Source organism: Perca fluviatilis, chromosome 9 (genome assembly GCF_010015445.1).
Source record: "Perca fluviatilis chromosome 9, GENO_Pfluv_1.0, whole genome shotgun sequence".
Taxonomy (NCBI): domain Eukaryota; kingdom Metazoa; phylum Chordata; class Actinopteri; order Perciformes; family Percidae; genus Perca; species Perca fluviatilis.
Genome location: NC_053120.1, coordinates 40,199,119 through 40,217,769, shown reverse-complemented (window position 1 = coordinate 40,217,769; position 18,651 = coordinate 40,199,119). Strand labels below are relative to the sequence as shown.

Sequence of the window (18,651 nt, the reverse complement as noted above, 5' to 3'; positions counted from 1 at the left end):
GTTCATTATGTTGAAGTCTGGTAGTAGAGACAAAACAACTCACAATGTTACATAATGCTGTACAAGAAAACAATACCACATACTCAGTAATAATGGAGAATTATATGACTTTGTATGGTGTTAATTCACCTAATGCCAGTCATTTATTTTTTTCATTTTAAATGAATCTTTAAAGGAAATCCTGAAATAAAATATAAATCTGGGGTGAAAAACATGCTTTCCCATGTTGTCTGAAAAATGACTACCCTCCCTCCAGCAAAAATAAGAATGACATAACCTTGGCCCCTAATAATATTCACACAGTCCCTAAGGGTGCCATTCAATGAAGCCGATATGCATGTTCAAATCAATCTGTTCAAATCAACACAGCGTCATACAGCAAGTAAGTCAGTACCTGCTGACCATCTCAAATGTTTTTGTTAACAGTATCTGGTCACTTCGTTCACTGTGCAGAGGGATGGTCCAATTCTGAATCACCTGTTCACAAACAGCAGAAGCTAAATGAGTTCACTGATCAACAGAAATGATACAGCAAAGAAGCAGAATGTATCCCATAGACGGCGTCACCTGCTGGGTCCTCCTCCTCCGTTGTCCCTCCTGCTCCGTCTGCTCCACCTGGATCAGGATATACTCCTGGTTGGTGAGGTCGATCATCCCCCCTGTGAAAGGCCCTCCCACCTGGAGCTTCAGCAAAGCGTTGTCGCGAAAATCCGTCAGGTTCATTGCTGTGGGCGCGGACCGTCAAGAGAAAAATGTGTAGGTGCTGAATGTGTGTTTCTGTATTTGAAAAGGAAATCTTTTGCAGACCACTGTATATATATATATATATATATATATATATATATATATATATATATATATATATATAGCCCATGAGACAGGAAAGGTTTTTTTCCCATTTTGTAAAGATGACATAGATAAGTCATCTTGTAAACTGTGCAGTGTTCCTCCATTCAGAATATGATGAAGACAATAGGGTGCTTGAAGTACACACTGAAACACAGCAGTGGGGAGCATTTACAGCATTCACCTGTGAGGATAGCTTCCACTTCTTGTTACGTATCTTGTCCTGCAGCATTCACACTGATTAAAGCCAAATGACGACCCTGGATTAAGCACTTTTTGTATTTTTTATTTTTTTAAAGGTCCCATGACATGGTGCTCTTTGGATGCTTTTATATAGACCTTAGTGGTCCCCTAATACTGTATCTGAAGTCTCTTTTATATAGACCTTAGTGGTCCCCTAATACTGTATCTGAAGTCTCTTTTATATAGACCTTAGTGGTCCCCTAATACTGTATCTGAAGTCTCTTTCCCCAAATTCAGCCTTGGTGCAGAACTACAGCCACTAGAGCCAGTCCCACAATGAGCTTTCCTTAGGATGTGCCATTTCTGTGTCTGTAGCTATTGAGGAGGAGAGGGGGGGGCAAGGTGGAGGGTGTGGGTGTGGCCTTGACCAACTGCCACTTTGCTCGTTTGAAAGCCATGATGCTTTTCTCTCATGGGTTGGCCAAATTCTCTGGGCAGGCAAAGCAGAGAAAGAGGAGGTAACCTTTCTCCTTATGACCTCATAAAAAGCAAGATTCCAGATCGGCCCATCTGAGCTTTCATTTTCTCAAAGGCAGAGCAGGATACCCAGGGCTCGGTTTACACCTATCACCATTTCTAGCCAATTGGGGACCATAGGCAGGCTGGGGGAACGCATATTAATGTTAAAAAACCTCATAAAGTGAAATTTTCATGCCATGGGACCTTTAAATCTGTCAAAATAGTTTTTAACCGTCTCCCATGTCTCCATATGCGCTTAAACTCAAAGTAGAACACAACTGCATTATGTCCCACCCCTGTCCTTGTTCTTTAAAGGCCTGCTGGGACTTTTGCAGCCCACTTTTTGTGTCTAATTTCAGAACATTACATAAAATAACAATGTGCATTGACAATGATGCAGTAGGAAAGGATACAGAAACTATCTGTTGAAGACACTGCCAAGAGCCTCCGGGGGTTGTCTCGGTCTGGATACATGCTGAAGAACAGCTGAAACCGGAATACATTCATCAACATATTATTAACTCAGTCCACACAGTTTCTCTCAGAGACATCAAGTTGCTGAGAAATAAGGAAATATGGGAAATATGCTGTATGCTGCTGAACAGATTCAGTGAACACATTATGTAGCAAATGTAGCTTGCTTAACCCCAGGTAGTAAATGTTCTGTGTGGTGTGTAATTCCACACAATTCACAATAATCTTCTCATCTTACTATCTGAAAGAAGGCAAATAAACTTATTTCCAAAAATGAACTTTTCCTTTAATAGGAATAAAGAAGTAATTAAAATAAGCACAAACTAAAGTTAAGTATTATGTTGTTTGTTTTACCAAATACCAAAAGTGTCAGTTATTGTACAGGGACACTTTGACTTACACTGCAGAGAACCACGATAGTAAACATTATGGTAACTTTGGAGACTTTGAAGCAGCATCTGAAAAGACAAAAAGGTAGCAAGTAAATAGAATGTAATAGAACACTGTTATAACAGTATAATAGAACAGTATAATAGCTTACTGTATACCTGTGGTTTCCAATCTAGAGATCAGGACCCCTACAAGGGTACAAGATAGATCTATGGGGTCCCGAGGATATTACCAGTGTAGGAAATAATGAAAATATAAATTCTTCTCCACAGAATTATATTTATTTTTTGCACTTTTCTAAAAATGTGTTTCTTGTTTAATATTTTAGGCTATAGTCTCACCTCTTCAGGGCTCTAAAATATATTCAAATTAAACACTCAGAAGGAAAAAAACACTCTTTAAACTGCACAACTCATTGACAAGGGGTTAAAAGGAAAAAAAGTCGGGAACCAAGAGCATATCAAAAAAATATTCCAGTCAGTCATAGTTTCCTACTGGCAACAAGAGGGGTCTCACTTCATATTACTGGTGAATCTGAAGCTGAGGTTGAGGTTTTCCAGAGGGTCACTCTTCTCCGTGGAGCTGGAGCGGGACAGGGACAGGCTGGTGACCTCACTGCCCAGCCTATACCTCCTCTCCAGGTCCAGGGAGCCGTTGTCCCAGGGCTCTTCCCCTCCAACAAAGCTGGGGTCATGTAGGGTCATGTAGGTCATACTGTAAAAGAATAATCACTGTCAGGCCTCTGGGCATCGACCACTGTAGCTTCAGTGAGAGAAATAAACCCTACATTGTTATTAAGTTGATGGAACTGTGGATGTAAGCTCTTAAATCGAAAAAAAAAAATTCTAATACTGACTAGCAAAAACATGTCAGTAAAAAGACGAGCATCCTATAATCACAATTTCATTACAAGTGTTGTAGACCACTGTCACTTGAATCAATGTAAGAAGGCTTGTACAATGATGGCATAAGTTGAGCCATTCCATTAAATAACATTAGCCGCGTGTCATTCTACCTAACATGGAACATTAAAAGCAAAAATACGTAATCTCGTTTTTTCAAATAAAAAAATAACCTGTAAACAGCTTCAGTAAAGATGATATACACACTTCCAGATAATGGAGCCCCAAGTGTGTTAAATGTATTAAAAAGTGGCCAGTAAATTGTGAAATAATTTAGGAAATTACTATAACTGAACTTATTATTATGAAATGTTTTCTTATTTTCCTCAATGAAATCAGAATCAGAATTACTTTAACACTGTTGGTGCTCTAGCTCAGTGTCTCTCAAATGGGGGTACTAGTGCCCCTAGGGGTACTTTGGAGTACTGCAGGGAGTATGTCAGATATTTTAATGCATAATTCCTAAAATAATTATACTTTAACAATGAATGAATGAATTTAGTGATGGATTCTAAACCTTTGAAATGTAGGCTATGTTATATTTAAATGTTTTTCAGTTACAAGGTTATTGTTTAGCCTTATCAGCTGTTAACAGCTGTATTGTACCTTTTTACATACGTTTTTCTTTTTTTTTATTCTACCAAAAATGTTTTGCAGTGTTCAGGGGGGTACTTGGCCGAAAAATAGATTTCAAAAGGGGGTACATTACTGAAAAAAGTTTGAGAACAACTGCTCTAGCTAACAGGGGCTAAATTTGGTAGCGTTTTTTTTTAGCTTGTTAGTTTAAGAGAGGCTGGGGGGGGACATGTTAGCCTATTTGCTAAAAGCTGAGGGTGCAGTGACTGGTGATGAAAAAGGACATAATAAAATAAAAAATGTCCCAGTGGGAAAAAATAAAGACATGTCATTAAATATAAACAGACTATCAAAAAGGGTATTTTAAAATAAACAATAAAATCTTTTTTTTTTTAAATGAACTCCTTAAAATTAGCTGTTAATGTTTTGAAGTCACATTTCATCATAATGAGTTGAGTTTTGATAATGTATTTAATTATTACACAAATTCAGAATTTATATATTTGACACATTATTTTCCTATTATTATTTTAATGTCTCAGTTAGTTAACATTGGGGTTTGGGGGCTCCATACTTGATCTATACTCACCTGTCATCTTGAGAGAATCTCAGCAGAGGTGACCTCTCTGTCATGTTGGCTGAATTACTTTTTCCTCTGAGAATATTAACCAGACTGAAACTGTGCCTGAAAAAAACAATGCAATGAATACAATGAGTTTAAAAACAACAACCAAAAGAAGCTTTATCTATTGAATTTGTTTGAACTTTGACCCCCAACAGAGAAGCTCAGCTGTCAGTCACATGTTAAAGCAGTTTGCCAGACCCTTTGTAACCCACGGGTGGCAGCACATTGGGTGAGCATCTGGTGACTCCACACCTGAGGATATCATTACTGTGTCTTTTGTCACCCTGCTGCTGCACTGTATCCCCGAGGCTCCTGCTCGGGAGTATCACACACATCCACATCCACATCCACATCCACATCCACACTCACACACTCACTCACACTCACACTCACACACACACACACACACACACACACACACACACACACACACACACAGACAAAGAGACAGACACAGAGAGACACACACACACACACACACACACACACACACACACACACACAATTGCTATATCTGTCTTTATGTCTGTCTTTCAAGGCTAAACACACTTGCACATATATTTACAGCTGCTGTCGTTGAGAATTATTTACGTGAAAAGTGCTTTAAAAGCTTTACTAATGCAATATAAATGCTTATTTTTTACTTTAAAAAAAACCCAATTCACTATTTCATCAAGCCCACTGTCATCTCAGCAATTACTTTGGCAACAGTAGAGACATCATGAGAATCATTATGTAATGGAATACCAAACCACTGGGCCAAAACTATTAGATGAAACATAAAAAAAAAAAAACTATTAGATTCAAATCTTTCTGAAATTTAAAGGTCCCCCTCGGCTAATCTTATAATCTTGAAGAGTTTTTACCCTCTGCCTGTCAAAGGGCCTGGGCGCTTAAACACAGTCTGTGCACTTCTTTCACACAGCAGCAAGCATTTCTGTTTTGTATTAGTAATTCTTTCAAAAGTATTGTGGGTTAATTTGTGTATTATTATGAGTAAATGGTGTCGGGCGGGTAGCTTTGTGATGGTTTGTTGTTATCGTCTTACAAGTCTGGCAGGCGGTACCAAACACGCTCCAGACAGCAGACAGTTGGATGCTTTGAATCAATGAATGTGGCAAGGGTGTTGGATAAAGAAGGATTAGGGAAGTCTGTTGCATTACGTAATCCTCTTCGATACTCTTACAACAACTATAAAGAGATTTACTGCACGTCTGCAAATGTTTTCTCCCCTCTTCCTTCTCTGACACTACTCTGATCCTGTCCCCTAGATGCGACTTGGTACGAAGATTGCACTTTATTATATTGACCCCAGACAGAACACAAATTGAATCTGTAATTAGAAGGAGTTACATAGCGGTCATTTTAGGACACCTGCAAGGGCCAGCCAATGTGATTAATATCAACAAATAGAAAATAGGTCATATTTTATTTTTGGTTTTACTGATTTGTTGTTCAATATATATATATATATATATATATATATAACAATTAACTTTTTTATGTCCTGAAAAAATAACGCCCAGTTATGATAGAAATTTCTATTTTGGGTTTTCATGCCTTGATTAAAATGCTATTTGAGGTTATTTCTTTATATACAATGCACCAATTAGCCATGTGACTAAACCTGCATTAACTGATGTTTAGCCACTTGAGGGCAGCAGAAACACACTGTGAACAAAGCATTGACATATTATCACCTTTCAAGTAGATATAGTGAACCTGTTGGCAAACAGTTGTTCATTTACAAACCCAGTAGATACATACCTAAACATTCGCATTCTTTTGATTTGGTTTGGTTTCTGGCCACTTGATGTATTTAAGTTCTCTCTCCTTTTAGCTCTGTTTTGCTCTCCACCAATTTCCAGACAAATATATGGCTGCTAAATAATCCACCATGTTCACCAGCAAGTTGCTAACTTTGTCTGTTTGCCATTTGGTGCTGGGCAGGTACATATAGTTAGCAGAGGTTTAACCCCAAAATCAGCTGCCCAGTGTACTGCAGATGAAGCTGAGATTGAATTACAACAGCAAGATGGGGGCTGTAAAACTAAAACAATGCGTTAAAAGATGCTAAAACGCTCTTAGAGGAACCAAAAAGTTGGGTGATCATCGTCTGTGTGTTTGTCACTATGAGCAACCCCTTTCTTATTACATAGTCATGTGATCCATTGTTAATATCAAAATATTCTGATGTATCTTGAGAAAGATTTTGTATTTTTAATGCTTGACATTAATATATAAAATGTCTAATGTTAAAAAAAGGATTTTCAAACAAAGAGGCAAAATTACACATCAAGCAAATGAGCCTTTTTAAGTTACCTTTAAGTTTAATAATTTTGGTCCAAGCCCCTCTATCAGACTGCAAACCATTATGCCTGTGTTTAAACATTTTTAAAGTGCCAGACAGACCTTCCGACAGCAAACTACCACAGCAGCATTCCTTCTATTGAGGTATGAGCTAATTGGCCAGAAGAGTATTGCCAACATGTCAGTTGCTATCTTGTTCAAACTTGAAACGGCAGCGCTTCCTCACAGCTTTTATTACTGTAAACGGGAAACTACGTGCAGAAGTGTGAGTCTTGCTTTCCTACACAGGTAAAAAGTGAGAATGAACAACTATTTATTACGTTTAATAAACCTCATCGGCAACAGTGTTTATAAACTGCAGCTCCGAAAAGACGCTGGGCGTGAACATATGTTCATATCGGTTCATAAGTGTGTTTGTTTGTGAAAATGTATGAAAGGAAATACTGTATGGGTGAGCCAGTTTGAAGGAGTGCAGCTGATAAAATTAATAATAGTAATGTTATCTATAATTTAAAAGTGCTATGCTTTAGTTTGTCAGGAGATAGCGGATTATCAGCCAGTACAAGCAGAGCTTTTGCAAAATATTATCAGTTATTTGTAACAAATGTTCTTCACAATATCTTTTTGGTTGTGTATCTTTTTGTATATCCATTTCTAAATTCGGGCATCGTACACATGAAGACATGTGAGATTCAGCCTTCTTTAAGGAGAACATAACACTAAAAATATGCTTCAAACTTTAACCAGCTCAGGCAAAAGGCCTTGAGAAGAACCATTCACAGGGCTAGGGGGTAATAGACAAATATAGTATGTATTTACTGGTGACACTTTAGTCTTTACATGCTTGTTTGTACATTATGTGATGTAATGTTACAATGTGAGGGTGGGCCCCAAACCAAATCCTGCTTAAGACCCCCAAAAGACTAGGGCCAGCCCGGCATAAAAGAGTATTTATAACCATCACTGCAAAAAATATAAAACAGCTAATCCAACCCAAAACGAGGCACACATGTATCAGAGACATGTATCAGTTGTAGTGCGCTATTCATCACATGCAACTTTGACTTAGTTCATGAAGCAAAAGATTCCCTAATCCCAATAACGTCACAGCCTCGAGTTTGAGATTAGCACCCCCCTGAGTGACTGAGATACACACCCACAGCCACACACACTTAAGTCTCTCTGTCTGTGTGTGTGTGTGTGTGTGTGTGTGTGTGTGTGTGTGTGTGTGTGTGTGTGTGTGTGTGTGTGTGTGTAAAAGATCATACTTTCAAAGAAAACGTATTGTGTTTTCCACGTGTTTTCATACATTCCCATGGCACGTGTGGTTGAGATTGTTGAACTATTGCTATGTCTTTATTCCAGAAAACCCAGTGAGAAGAGAGAATAATTGCTAATCCCTTTCTAAACTACAACACAACAAAAGTTGTAGAACATAAACTCTTAACCAATTATTTATGAACACAACTTTAAACTTATATTAACTGGGTTACTGGTCACTTGGGGTAGAAACAAGATGTAAACAACACTGACATGCAGTATAATCATATTTTAAATGTATGTGGTGAACTTCTTTAAGGAGCAACATTAGCATTTATCTGGAGTTTACTTTCCTGATTTAATCCAATTAGTCTTTTTTAAACTTTGCTTTGGTCTCCACCAATTCCTAAGGGAAATATCTGACTAATTAGCTGCTAATTCCTTTACTATTCACCAGAAAGTTTTAGTCTGTCTGTTGTTTGATGTCAACAGTGAGCCACACTGCTGCAGGCTAACATTTTCTTTTATTATGAATATGTATGTTGTAATTTATTTTAACTCAATTCCACAAAGATTGACAACAATCCCCAGCTGAAAATACAGTAGTCAACAAAAACAACTTTTACTTCTGTTTGAGTAATGTTTGCTACGAACTATTGCGCATATTATTATATTATATTTTAGGAAATTATTTGGTCTTTTATAAAAATAAAAATAAATACATTTGTGACCCAAGTCAATAGAAATAAATGGGCAAAGGGTTGACAGGCTGGGTAATTTGAAAAGTATTTAGGGACGGGCTGACATTGAGCTCAACCAATTAGAGCCTCCAGAGCAGCTTTCCCTCCAATAAGGATTGTAAATAATCAATCAAATTTCAATTGATACATTTCTTGTCAATAGAATGCAATAAGAGAGCAGAAACACTTTCAGTAGTCATACCCATCCTCTTGTCGAACAGGGACAAAGCCCTCAGTATGGATGACGCACTGTCCTGAGGGCAGAACTGCAGATTGCTGCAGCAGCTTCTGGGTGTCTCTCCTGTCTGAAATGCCCTGCAGCAGACGCAGCTCCCCAAAGTTCCCTGCGACGGCCTCTGTTGACCTCAGGCTGTTCCTGCGATGGCATTGGGCTGACGTCTGAGACATCTCCATCTCCATGTTTTTGTTCTCCAAATACATGATGAAACTGCTGGAGGGTAGAAAGAAAGCAGATTTTTGAGTAAGTAGATAACTCAAAATAGGTCAAATTCAACATTTAAACCTGCAATAACAGATTTTTTGGCTACTTGGGGGCAGTGGAAATGAACAAAACACTGTCATATTATCACCTTTTAAGTTCATATAGCTAACAAACAGTATTTACACATCCAGCAGTTACTGAGCAACATTAACATTCATGTATAGTCATACGTTTGGCCATCTGGCAAATGTAAGTCTAATATTAACAATTTCTAGCTCCGGTTTTGGTCCCCACCAACTCCTGAGGGAAATATCTGTCTCTTTAGCTCCTTAAGGCTACTATGTTCACTAGCTAGTTGCTAACTTTGTCTTTCTGTCATTTGGTGCTGGGCATGTAGCATACCGTTTTTTTTTACATTTTTTTACTAACCATTTGTACATACATACATACCTCAGTTGTGCATACATATATATACTTCATACATGTATGCTTCACTTGCACATACATACTTAACTTGCGAAGTGAAGTGAAGTATATATGTATGTGCTAGTGTTTAGTACCAGTAAACATGTATGTGCAAGTGAAGTATTTAATTATGGCCTGGCGGCTTCTCATACTAAACAGCTCCCTGCTGCCAACTACAGAATACTGCCATTAATGCTAGGAGAGTGGTGAGAGTGAACCAAAACAGAAAAGTTGCAGGCTGGAAAACTAAAAGATGCTTAAAAACCCTCCACAGAGCTCAGTCACAGAGTCAGGTGATACATTTGTGTGGGTGCTTCACTTCAATACCCCTTTCATATGCAAGGAGTCATGTGATCCATTGTTAATACAGTATAGCAAACCTTCTCTTCTTCATTACTATTTTTACCAAATATGTGTTTCATTTGTTGACTTTTCTTATCAACTGATTTCAATTATGCAATTCAGTAGTACTTCACAGAGTGAAGCCAACACACGTCTTTGACAGAAGACAATAAAGAGTCTGCATTATAACAGCTGAATGATTCCCAACGCCCATGCACAGCATGAAGTCAGTGGATAAGGGCAGCTACAGTAGACATGTAGTCCTCCCTGACACAAAGACTGCATGAATTTGAGGATTATTGCTCACATGAAATGCAACAGGAACTCGTGTGTGTCATTTGAGCCTTCAGCCATTATACCTCTTTGAGGAGTAAGACTACAGCCCTGTAAGGCAGCGGCACAGGGCCGAGGGCTGACCTGAGAAATAGGAATATTTCCAGGGAAAAAGAACAAAAAATCATTCCAAGCCACCCCTTTATCATGACACTATGATTTAATCATTTTTTAACATAAAACTATTCATTTTGGCAGCTTTAAAGTTTAAAGTTGCATCATCGATTATACATTTTAATCCATTTACACCTATTTCTAATTTACGGACACACAAAAAAAACAACACTTCAAGTTATTTAATGATGCACAATTCATTTTCAAATCCTCAAATTGTATCATTTTTGTCATTCAAAACAAGGCCAGAGTGCTGGCTGGTGTTTAGTCACACCTCACATAATATCCTCATCCAATGCTTGTGATATGGCTCTTCTGAGAGAAGCATGATCCTTTTTAAATGATATCCTGCCTGTAGGCTGTGAGAAAGACAAACTGCTTACTTAATTTTTCCACCCTTGTTCACAGCAATTAATGATTCAAGATGGATATCTTTCAACAAGAGTGTTAAGAATAAGACAAAAGCGCATTCAGAGGAGGGGATGACTGCAACCACAATGCACAAGACTGTAACAGAAGGATTATATGTGATAATACTAAAGGCAGATTTTTCTTTACATTTTCAGTATCACAGAAATGTCTCAAAATGTATAAAATGTATTGTGCCATCTATCCACCACACAACCATTTACATATTAGTGGAATGAAAGGGATTTTTTTTACAAAGCTTTTGTGGTACTGTGCTGTACAGCAGTATTAGGATATAATGCGTAAACCCCCTAAAACAAAGCCCATTAGTGTAATACTCTGAAGTAAATCCACCATATACAGAATGCAAAGGAACTGAACTGAAGCAAATGTCAGCTACTAATTAAAAAAATGAAATTTAAACTTCTATTTTGGCGACTGGAAGACAGAGACAAATGAAAGTTATCAGACTTACCTTTAAAGATGAAGTTGTTTTAGATGATGATGATGATGATGATGATGAAGGATGATAAAAACAAGGACATTGATGATGATGATGATAACAGTAGTAATGATAAAGTTTGTGATGTTAAACTATGAACATCCAACAGCAAAATGAATAAAAGTAATTCACGCTAATTGAATCCTGTAGAAAAGCTGATATATGTGCTACTGTTGCTGGGACTGTTTCTCTGGCTGCTGCTGCTGCTGCTGCTGTTAGCTGGAGCACAGAGGCTGAAGACGAGAGAGGCTGAGGTGTTTCTTCTCCTCTCCTGTGCTCACCAAGCAAAGAGCTCAGCACTGTGGGTCTGTAGGAGCTGATGGGAAGGGGGGAGTGGCACAATCTGCTGTCCACTAATAGCAGACCACTTTTTTTTCTTTAACAAACTTTATTAAACAACAATATACAACATACCAATACAGACATTAGTAATTGACAAGGCAACTTCTCATCTCATTGCATTTCTACAAGCATTAATAATTCAACATTCACAGGTTTAAATCTTCATGTAGCCTAATTCAACTGCTGACATATATTTTTTTGTGCACTTTACAGTATTTCAGAGACTCAAATGAGTTATAGTCAAATAATAGTACTTTAAATGATGAAAGGATGGTTTGGAGTAATTTCACCCTAGGGTCCTTTGCACCATGACCTCGAGCCAAACAACCCCCCAGAAGCTTTTTGTCCCTTGGTCTAATATTGGGCGAGTTAGCGCTATCAGCTGGCTTAGTGCAGGCGCTAATGGAACCAAAGGTGTATCTCGTAAATTACCTCACTAATAATGCCCGGAATGGTACCAAACTTCTACACTAGTACTGTACTCATAAAACGATGGATTGGATGGCTTCTACTCTCTGCTGCTACCGCTACCGCTGCGTTGACGTCACTTCCGTGGTTTGGGTTCGTTGTAGCTCCTTGTCCGTGTATTCAGGCTTGAAAAGGTACGGGCGACCTCATCGTTGCGTTCGATGCTAACCTCAAACTCTGCCATTTCGTTGATCTCTTCTGTTGTTCTCGCGGTTCTTGCTCCTTCTTTACCGGTAGTCACTTCCGGCAATAGATGTCGTGCTCTATGCGGGATCTCACGCAATCAGCCGGTGTTGCTGAAAAGGTTTTTGGTATATCCAAAGTTTTTAATTAATTTTCCGAAGTGTTTACAACTTAGTGTTAACTAATAATTGTTGCAAACTGGTACTACCAACAAAATATTAGTGCATTCCTGGAACTGGGCGTCGTTAGACTACATCCTTATGCATCGCTTTTTGCCAGGACCTGGTGTACTTACAAACTTTCCAATGCCTCGTTTTATGAGTACAGAACCTATTTGTACTAGTGTAGAAGTTTGGTACCATTCCGGGCATTATTAGTGGGGTAATTTATGAGATACACCTTTGTTTCCATTAGCGCCTGCACTAAGCCAATCGGCTGATAGCACTAACTCGCCCAATGTTAGACCAAGGGAAAAAACTTCTGGGGGGGTGTTTGGCTCGAAGTCGAGGTGCAAAGGACCCTAGGGTGAAATGACTCCGAACCATCACTTTAAAAGCATAGTTTTGATTGTGAATATATTTAGCCTACCCAATAATAACATGAGGTTAATCCATTTCTTCAGTAGTAGGCCTACGTCTTTGTAGTCAATACCAGTGATGACACTCTTTCTTCTGCCTCTTACTTCTATTTGAACTTGCTTCTTTGTTTTGCATAGTAGCATACACATTCTTCCAAGTTTGACCAAAGCTTCATGGAATAATAGCAGCCAATAGCAGAAATCTTTCCCATTTAATCACTAGCCCCTTTCACACAACCTGTTTATCACGGATTCACAACAAAAAAGGGGCCAAAAAAAACGTGCCCTGCCTTACCGTCTGTGTGTAAGACGTAAGCGGGGGGAGGGGTCGATATTGCGCCTTTACGACAGCAGCAGAGGTAGTCACACAGAGCCTAACAGAGCCGAACTAACATCTGTGTGAAAGGGACAGGCAGCCGGCATGGCGAGACTACAGTCGACCCACAGGCAGCTCTCCCCTTTTTACAACCAAACTCCCCATGCTGTTCAGCCACCTCCTCAACCCCACCCACCACAGCGAATTGACAAGGGAAAAGAGCGTTTCATGACTGTTTCTTTGAACTAGGCTAAATCAATACAATTTAAGACCTAAATTCAAGTGAATTTCACATTAGAAATAATTGAAATGTCATATAGGGTATCTAGGCCTATAGGGTCAAAAATGAATAGTGACTTTAAAGAATATTCAGCCTTGATTTAAAAGAACTGAGAGTTGCAGCAGACCTGCAGTTTTCTGGGAGTTTTTTGGTGCATAAAAAGTGAACGCTGCTTCTCCATGTTTAGTTCTGACTCTGGGGACAGAAAGCAGACCTGTCCCAGACCACCTGAGAGGTCTGGGTGGTTCATAATCTAGCAGTAGATCAGAAATGTATTTTGGCCCTAAACCATTCAGTGCTTTATTTTGAAATAAATTCTTTGAGAGACAGGAAGCCGGTGTAAAGACCTCAGAACTGGAGTGATGTGATCCACTTTCTTGGTCTTAGTGAGGACTCCAGCAGCCACAGGGTTCTGAGCTGATGTTGTAATTTTGGGACTTCATAATGAATTACCAGCATTTTTTGTGATTTTTCTGGGAGAGAAAGCTGCCAAATATAAACCACTGAGCCTAACTCGCTATAACAGGGTGAGTCGACGCCACAGATTTAAGTGTAGAAAGGTCAGACAGGTCAGAGACAGAGGGGCTGCAAGGATACCTTCAGTGCAAGAGCCAGATAAGCCAGATAACAGAACAGAGAGAGAAAAAAACGTGTGAAAACTGCCAGATTAAAGGCAATGCCCAAAAAACTGTCTCCCGGGTCAGTCACTTGTGTCCTAGGTTAAATGTAATAAACGATCTCACATTTTGAAGAAAAAGTTACTGATCAGTTACCCACCAAAGACCCCAGCAGTTATCAGCATAGACTGTTAATGTTCAAGAATAAGGGCCGCACGCAATCTGCGGATGCAGAATTCTGCAGATTTTAAACAAATTTAAAGAAAACTCTGAATGTTAACACATCTCCACCCCAAAGGGGTGCTATAACAAACTCAGGGAGTGTATCTGTAATTTAGTCTTTTAATACATGTGCCTATGACCCAGGGAAACTGAGCAGATTAGGATTCCCTGCCATCCATGAGTAAAAAGCCAGTGAACCAGACTAACAGGACCTAAGTAATTAGAAACTCCCACCATTAAAACCTCCCCTCTATGAAAAGTATCTATCCAGTGAGCTGAACAAAATCAGTGACAATAATATATTCCCATTAACGCTCCTTTCCAAAACGATCTCTGTGGCCAAGTGCTTATAGTCTGTGGAATTTCAGCATCTTCCCTCTCCATTCTCAGAAATCATGGAAGACAATGTTTCCTATTGAACGGATGGGGTCACCTGGTCTAAAGTCACTGTTGCCTGGGACAACAGATAGATGAACGCTACGTAGAGAAGAATGTCCTGAGGGGAGGCTGCACACTGGTCTTGTGGGCTGATGTGAGATATAGTAGAGAGAACAGAGTAATCACATGTACAGCAAGGAGAAAGGAGAGTGAGCTGGGGGGGCTTTGGATGACGATAACTAGTGTCACTACGGACTCCTGGATCAATGAGTTACTCTCTGCTGAATGTTTTTAATCTCATACACGCACCAACAAAGTCACGACACAGGACGGAAACCATCACTGTCCTGAGGTGTGTTTATAACCCTTAGGGGAAACAGGTGGACATCTACTTGGTTACTGTTGTATATGTTGCAAAACTCTGAACAAAGCCTCTCTCATCTGTTTTAATTTGCATCATACATTTGTATCATAAATTGTTAACACTGTTTTTCATCCTGAAGATGTTTCTGCATGGACCTACCTTGAACCAGTTGAACCTTTTCTAAGCAGCCTCTTTCTCATCCATCTACTCTCACGTCATCCAAGTGAATGGAGCGACGGTTAGAACATCTAGCCTATATATTCTTGTTGGTCTCATTGAACTTATAGAACTTTGTGAACTGAGCCCTGCTTTGTGTCACTTTGTTCTCAGAGAGAACTGCTTTCAGAACCCACTGACGGAGGTCAAGCCACTAGACGATAGGATACAAACCACCAAACAATCGTGATACACAAAGAGAAAACCGGTGCTGGATCAAAAAACAAACGGCAGACAAAAGATCGTCACACTGCCTCTTGTCAAATAACCATCACAAAGCAGAACAAGCAATACATGGACCCAAACACATTTTTCAACAACACATATCTGTATTATTTGTGTTGTTGGACTTCATATCTCATAGAGACTTAATTATTTTTCTCCCTCAAATGTTGCAGCATGGTAAGTTCACCTAAATTAGTACTAAAATGACAAGTTTCTCAATAACTATATCTATCTATCCATCCAGATAGTATGAGTTTGTTTCTCCTGGTTTTGTAGGTTTGTGGATGAATGGAATTTCATTTGTGATGCTTAGAGCATTTTAAAAAATCACTTAAAATTCAACATTTCTTTTCAGAATCAGTACTTAATACGAATGGAGCTGAATAGACAATCCACATAATTAACTATCTACAATTTTCATGGGAATATTCCTAGTGAAGAAACAGTCTGCAATGAACTGCAGGTATGTGTTCATCAGCAAAGTATGATGGTGTCGCTAGAAGAAAAGTCAGAGGAATCACCTAATTCATCCTGAGGTGAGCGGTACAAAACTTCATAGCAATCCATTCCTGTTGAGATATTTCCCTCCAAACTAAAAAGGTCAACCTCATGTTAGCGCAAGAGGAAACATCAGGGGATCACAAAAGTCTTTAGGATGTATCATCTTGGAATCATGAATGTCTGTTCATTGCAATCCATCCAATAGATGTTGAAACATTTCAGTCTGGACCAAAGCAAGGCACGTGTTAAGGAAAAACTCAGCAGCACAACTCGTTTCACATATGTGAAGAAGGTTCGGGAGACTTTGATGACTTACACAGAAGCATTCAATGGAATCTCAATTGAGGAGAACATTTAGACAAGTACTATAGTTTAACCACGGTGTGTTATCATATCGTGCTGCCACAATTATCTGAAGTTCCTGTCTTCCTGAAGTTGTAGGCTATTTAAACTCATGCAGGAGGCGTTAAGTTAAGCTTAACCTTCAATGTTAACAAAGATGACGTGGGCGCCGTGAATACATGCTTAACCAAAATACCTCAGCAGAGACAGAATGTGTTATGTGTTTACTTCCTCAATGGGAGCTCTTGAGGCAGCACAGTCTTATCATACAGCTGTTACGTCTCCCGTCATCTATGGAGACAGAGTTGAAGTACTACTCTGCCTGAATGACACCTGGGGTACCACTGTCTCAACATACATAGCATGAGATTGTAAGCTGGAAATTCCACCACAGAACGGAGCATACATTTAGCCCAGGCTACAGCATGAAGAAAGCCATCTTTAACCAAAAACCTGACGCCGAGGGCTCAAACTAAAGCTGATGAAAAATATCAAGTCTAATTAAGAAACTTGCAGAGCTGTGATGGGGTTATGCTGCTGCTGATCTTTCTTAAGAAACCTGATTTAAGAAGTTGTTAACCCCTAATTTGGTCCTGACTCAGTCACAGCGCCACAAGGGGTCTTAAGGGGGCTTAGCCTCCTCTGTTTACCTAAGAACGATCCAACGGTCTGCAGACATAGCATGCTGTCTTTCAGAGGCTGAAGCCGGCTCATATTTAGGCTACAGTAAAATATATTGGTATATTTGAAACTAGACAATGTAAGAAAGCCATTGGTACCAACCATGGCAGGGTAGCTTTTTGGAAAGCGGGGTCAATACGGCTCCAAAGTTAGGCTGAGTTTTACTTTATGAAGAATATTGTCCCCTCGCAATTTCTAACAGCCCGCTAAGTCACTTCAGCCTGGCTCCTGGCCTGCGACAGCCCCTTAAAAACATAAAATGCACAGGCCTTGGGTCAATAGTTGAAGCTTTCCAGTAGCTGTGGTGGTGCTGGCAAGAATTTGGGCTGAGGTCTTGCAGCCATGATCCTCGGATCCTTTAGGGGTGCATGGAGCTGCCTGGTTCCTCACTGTAAACTAATTGGATATCCATTAAGGAGAGAAATGCTGTTTGATTTGATAGCATGGGAAGTTTCTTAATGATTTCTCATGCTATGCAGCAGCTCTATGAGGCTGCTTGAGCTAACATCATGGCTAACATACTCACATTGACAATGCTAATGACACTGTTTTTTTCCATTCATCAGAAGATTTGGCTTTAAAAACTTCATACAACAAGGCCCAAACAAAAGAAGGGCTGGCTGCAAAATATGTGGTATCAAGATAAATAATTATGGCTCATTTTATCAGGCGCCTGAAAATGCACCCTAATAGGTTAGCAAACATGTTTAGCTCAGCATTAGCCACCTAATGTTAGCTTGCTTCTTGCTTTAGCTACGACCTGTTCGGTAGATGGGATTATATCTAGCTATAGTGTTCTAAGATGCCCGGATGGAACGCAGCAGGTTATATAACGCTCATTATAACCACGAGAGACTTGACTTGGACTCTAGCTCAGAGACTTGACTTGGACTCTAGCATAGAGACATGACTTGGACTCTAGCTCAGAGACTTGACTTGGACTCTAGCTCAGAGACTTGACTTGGACTCTAGCATAGAGACATGACTTGGACTCTAGCATAGAGACATGACTTGGACTCTAGCTCAGAGACTTGACTTGGACTCTAGCATAGAGACATGACTTGGACTCTAGCTCAGAGACTTGACTTGGACTCTAGCTCAGAGACTAGAGACTTGACTTGGACTCTAGCTCAGAGACTTGACTTGGACTCTAGCTCAGAGACTAGAGACTTGACTTGGACACTAGCTCAGAGACTTGACTTGGACTCTAGCTCAGAGACTTGAGACTTGACTTGGACTCTAATTAAAAGACGTGAGACTTGACTTGGACTCTAGTTAAAAGACTTGTGGCATCTCTGCTCATTTCCCATACCACTCAAAGCCTACTCTGCTTTTCCCGGAATGAATACAGGGCCGGCATAAATAGAAAGAGAAAAGCTTCTTGCAGACACAGGACCATCCCGCTCCTTTGTCTACCTCTCACATGCAGTCACAAGCTGCTGCAGCCCCACAGAGCTGCCTTCTCTCTATCGACATGTTAAACAGCTTAACATCATGTTATAACTAAT

The 18,651-nt window shown here is 39.6% G+C and overlaps 1 protein-coding gene across 2 annotated transcripts in view; it reads right to left on the bottom strand.

Moving 5' to 3' along the window:
- The window catches only part of oca2 (oculocutaneous albinism II), a 54,226-nt gene extending 42,482 nt beyond the window's left edge, over positions 1–11,744 (bottom strand). The window contains exons 1-8 of one of the 2 annotated variants that reach the window (XM_039812530.1): positions 11,405–11,744; positions 9,028–9,276; positions 4,480–4,575; positions 2,929–3,126; positions 2,423–2,480; positions 1,962–2,034; positions 568–725; positions 395–477 (exon numbers count right to left, since the gene is read on the bottom strand). In XM_039812530.1, the coding sequence (XP_039668464.1) occupies positions 395–477; positions 568–725; positions 1,962–2,034; positions 2,423–2,480; positions 2,929–3,126; positions 4,480–4,575; positions 9,028–9,266 (905 nt within the window). In that variant the 5' untranslated portion in view covers positions 9,267–9,276; positions 11,405–11,744. The remainder of the gene's footprint in view (positions 1–394; positions 478–567; positions 726–1,961; positions 2,035–2,422; positions 2,481–2,928; positions 3,127–4,479; positions 4,576–9,027; positions 9,277–11,404) is intronic. The other variant, XM_039812531.1, reaches the window with a different exon arrangement.
- Positions 11,745–18,651: the final 6,907 nt, after the last annotated feature.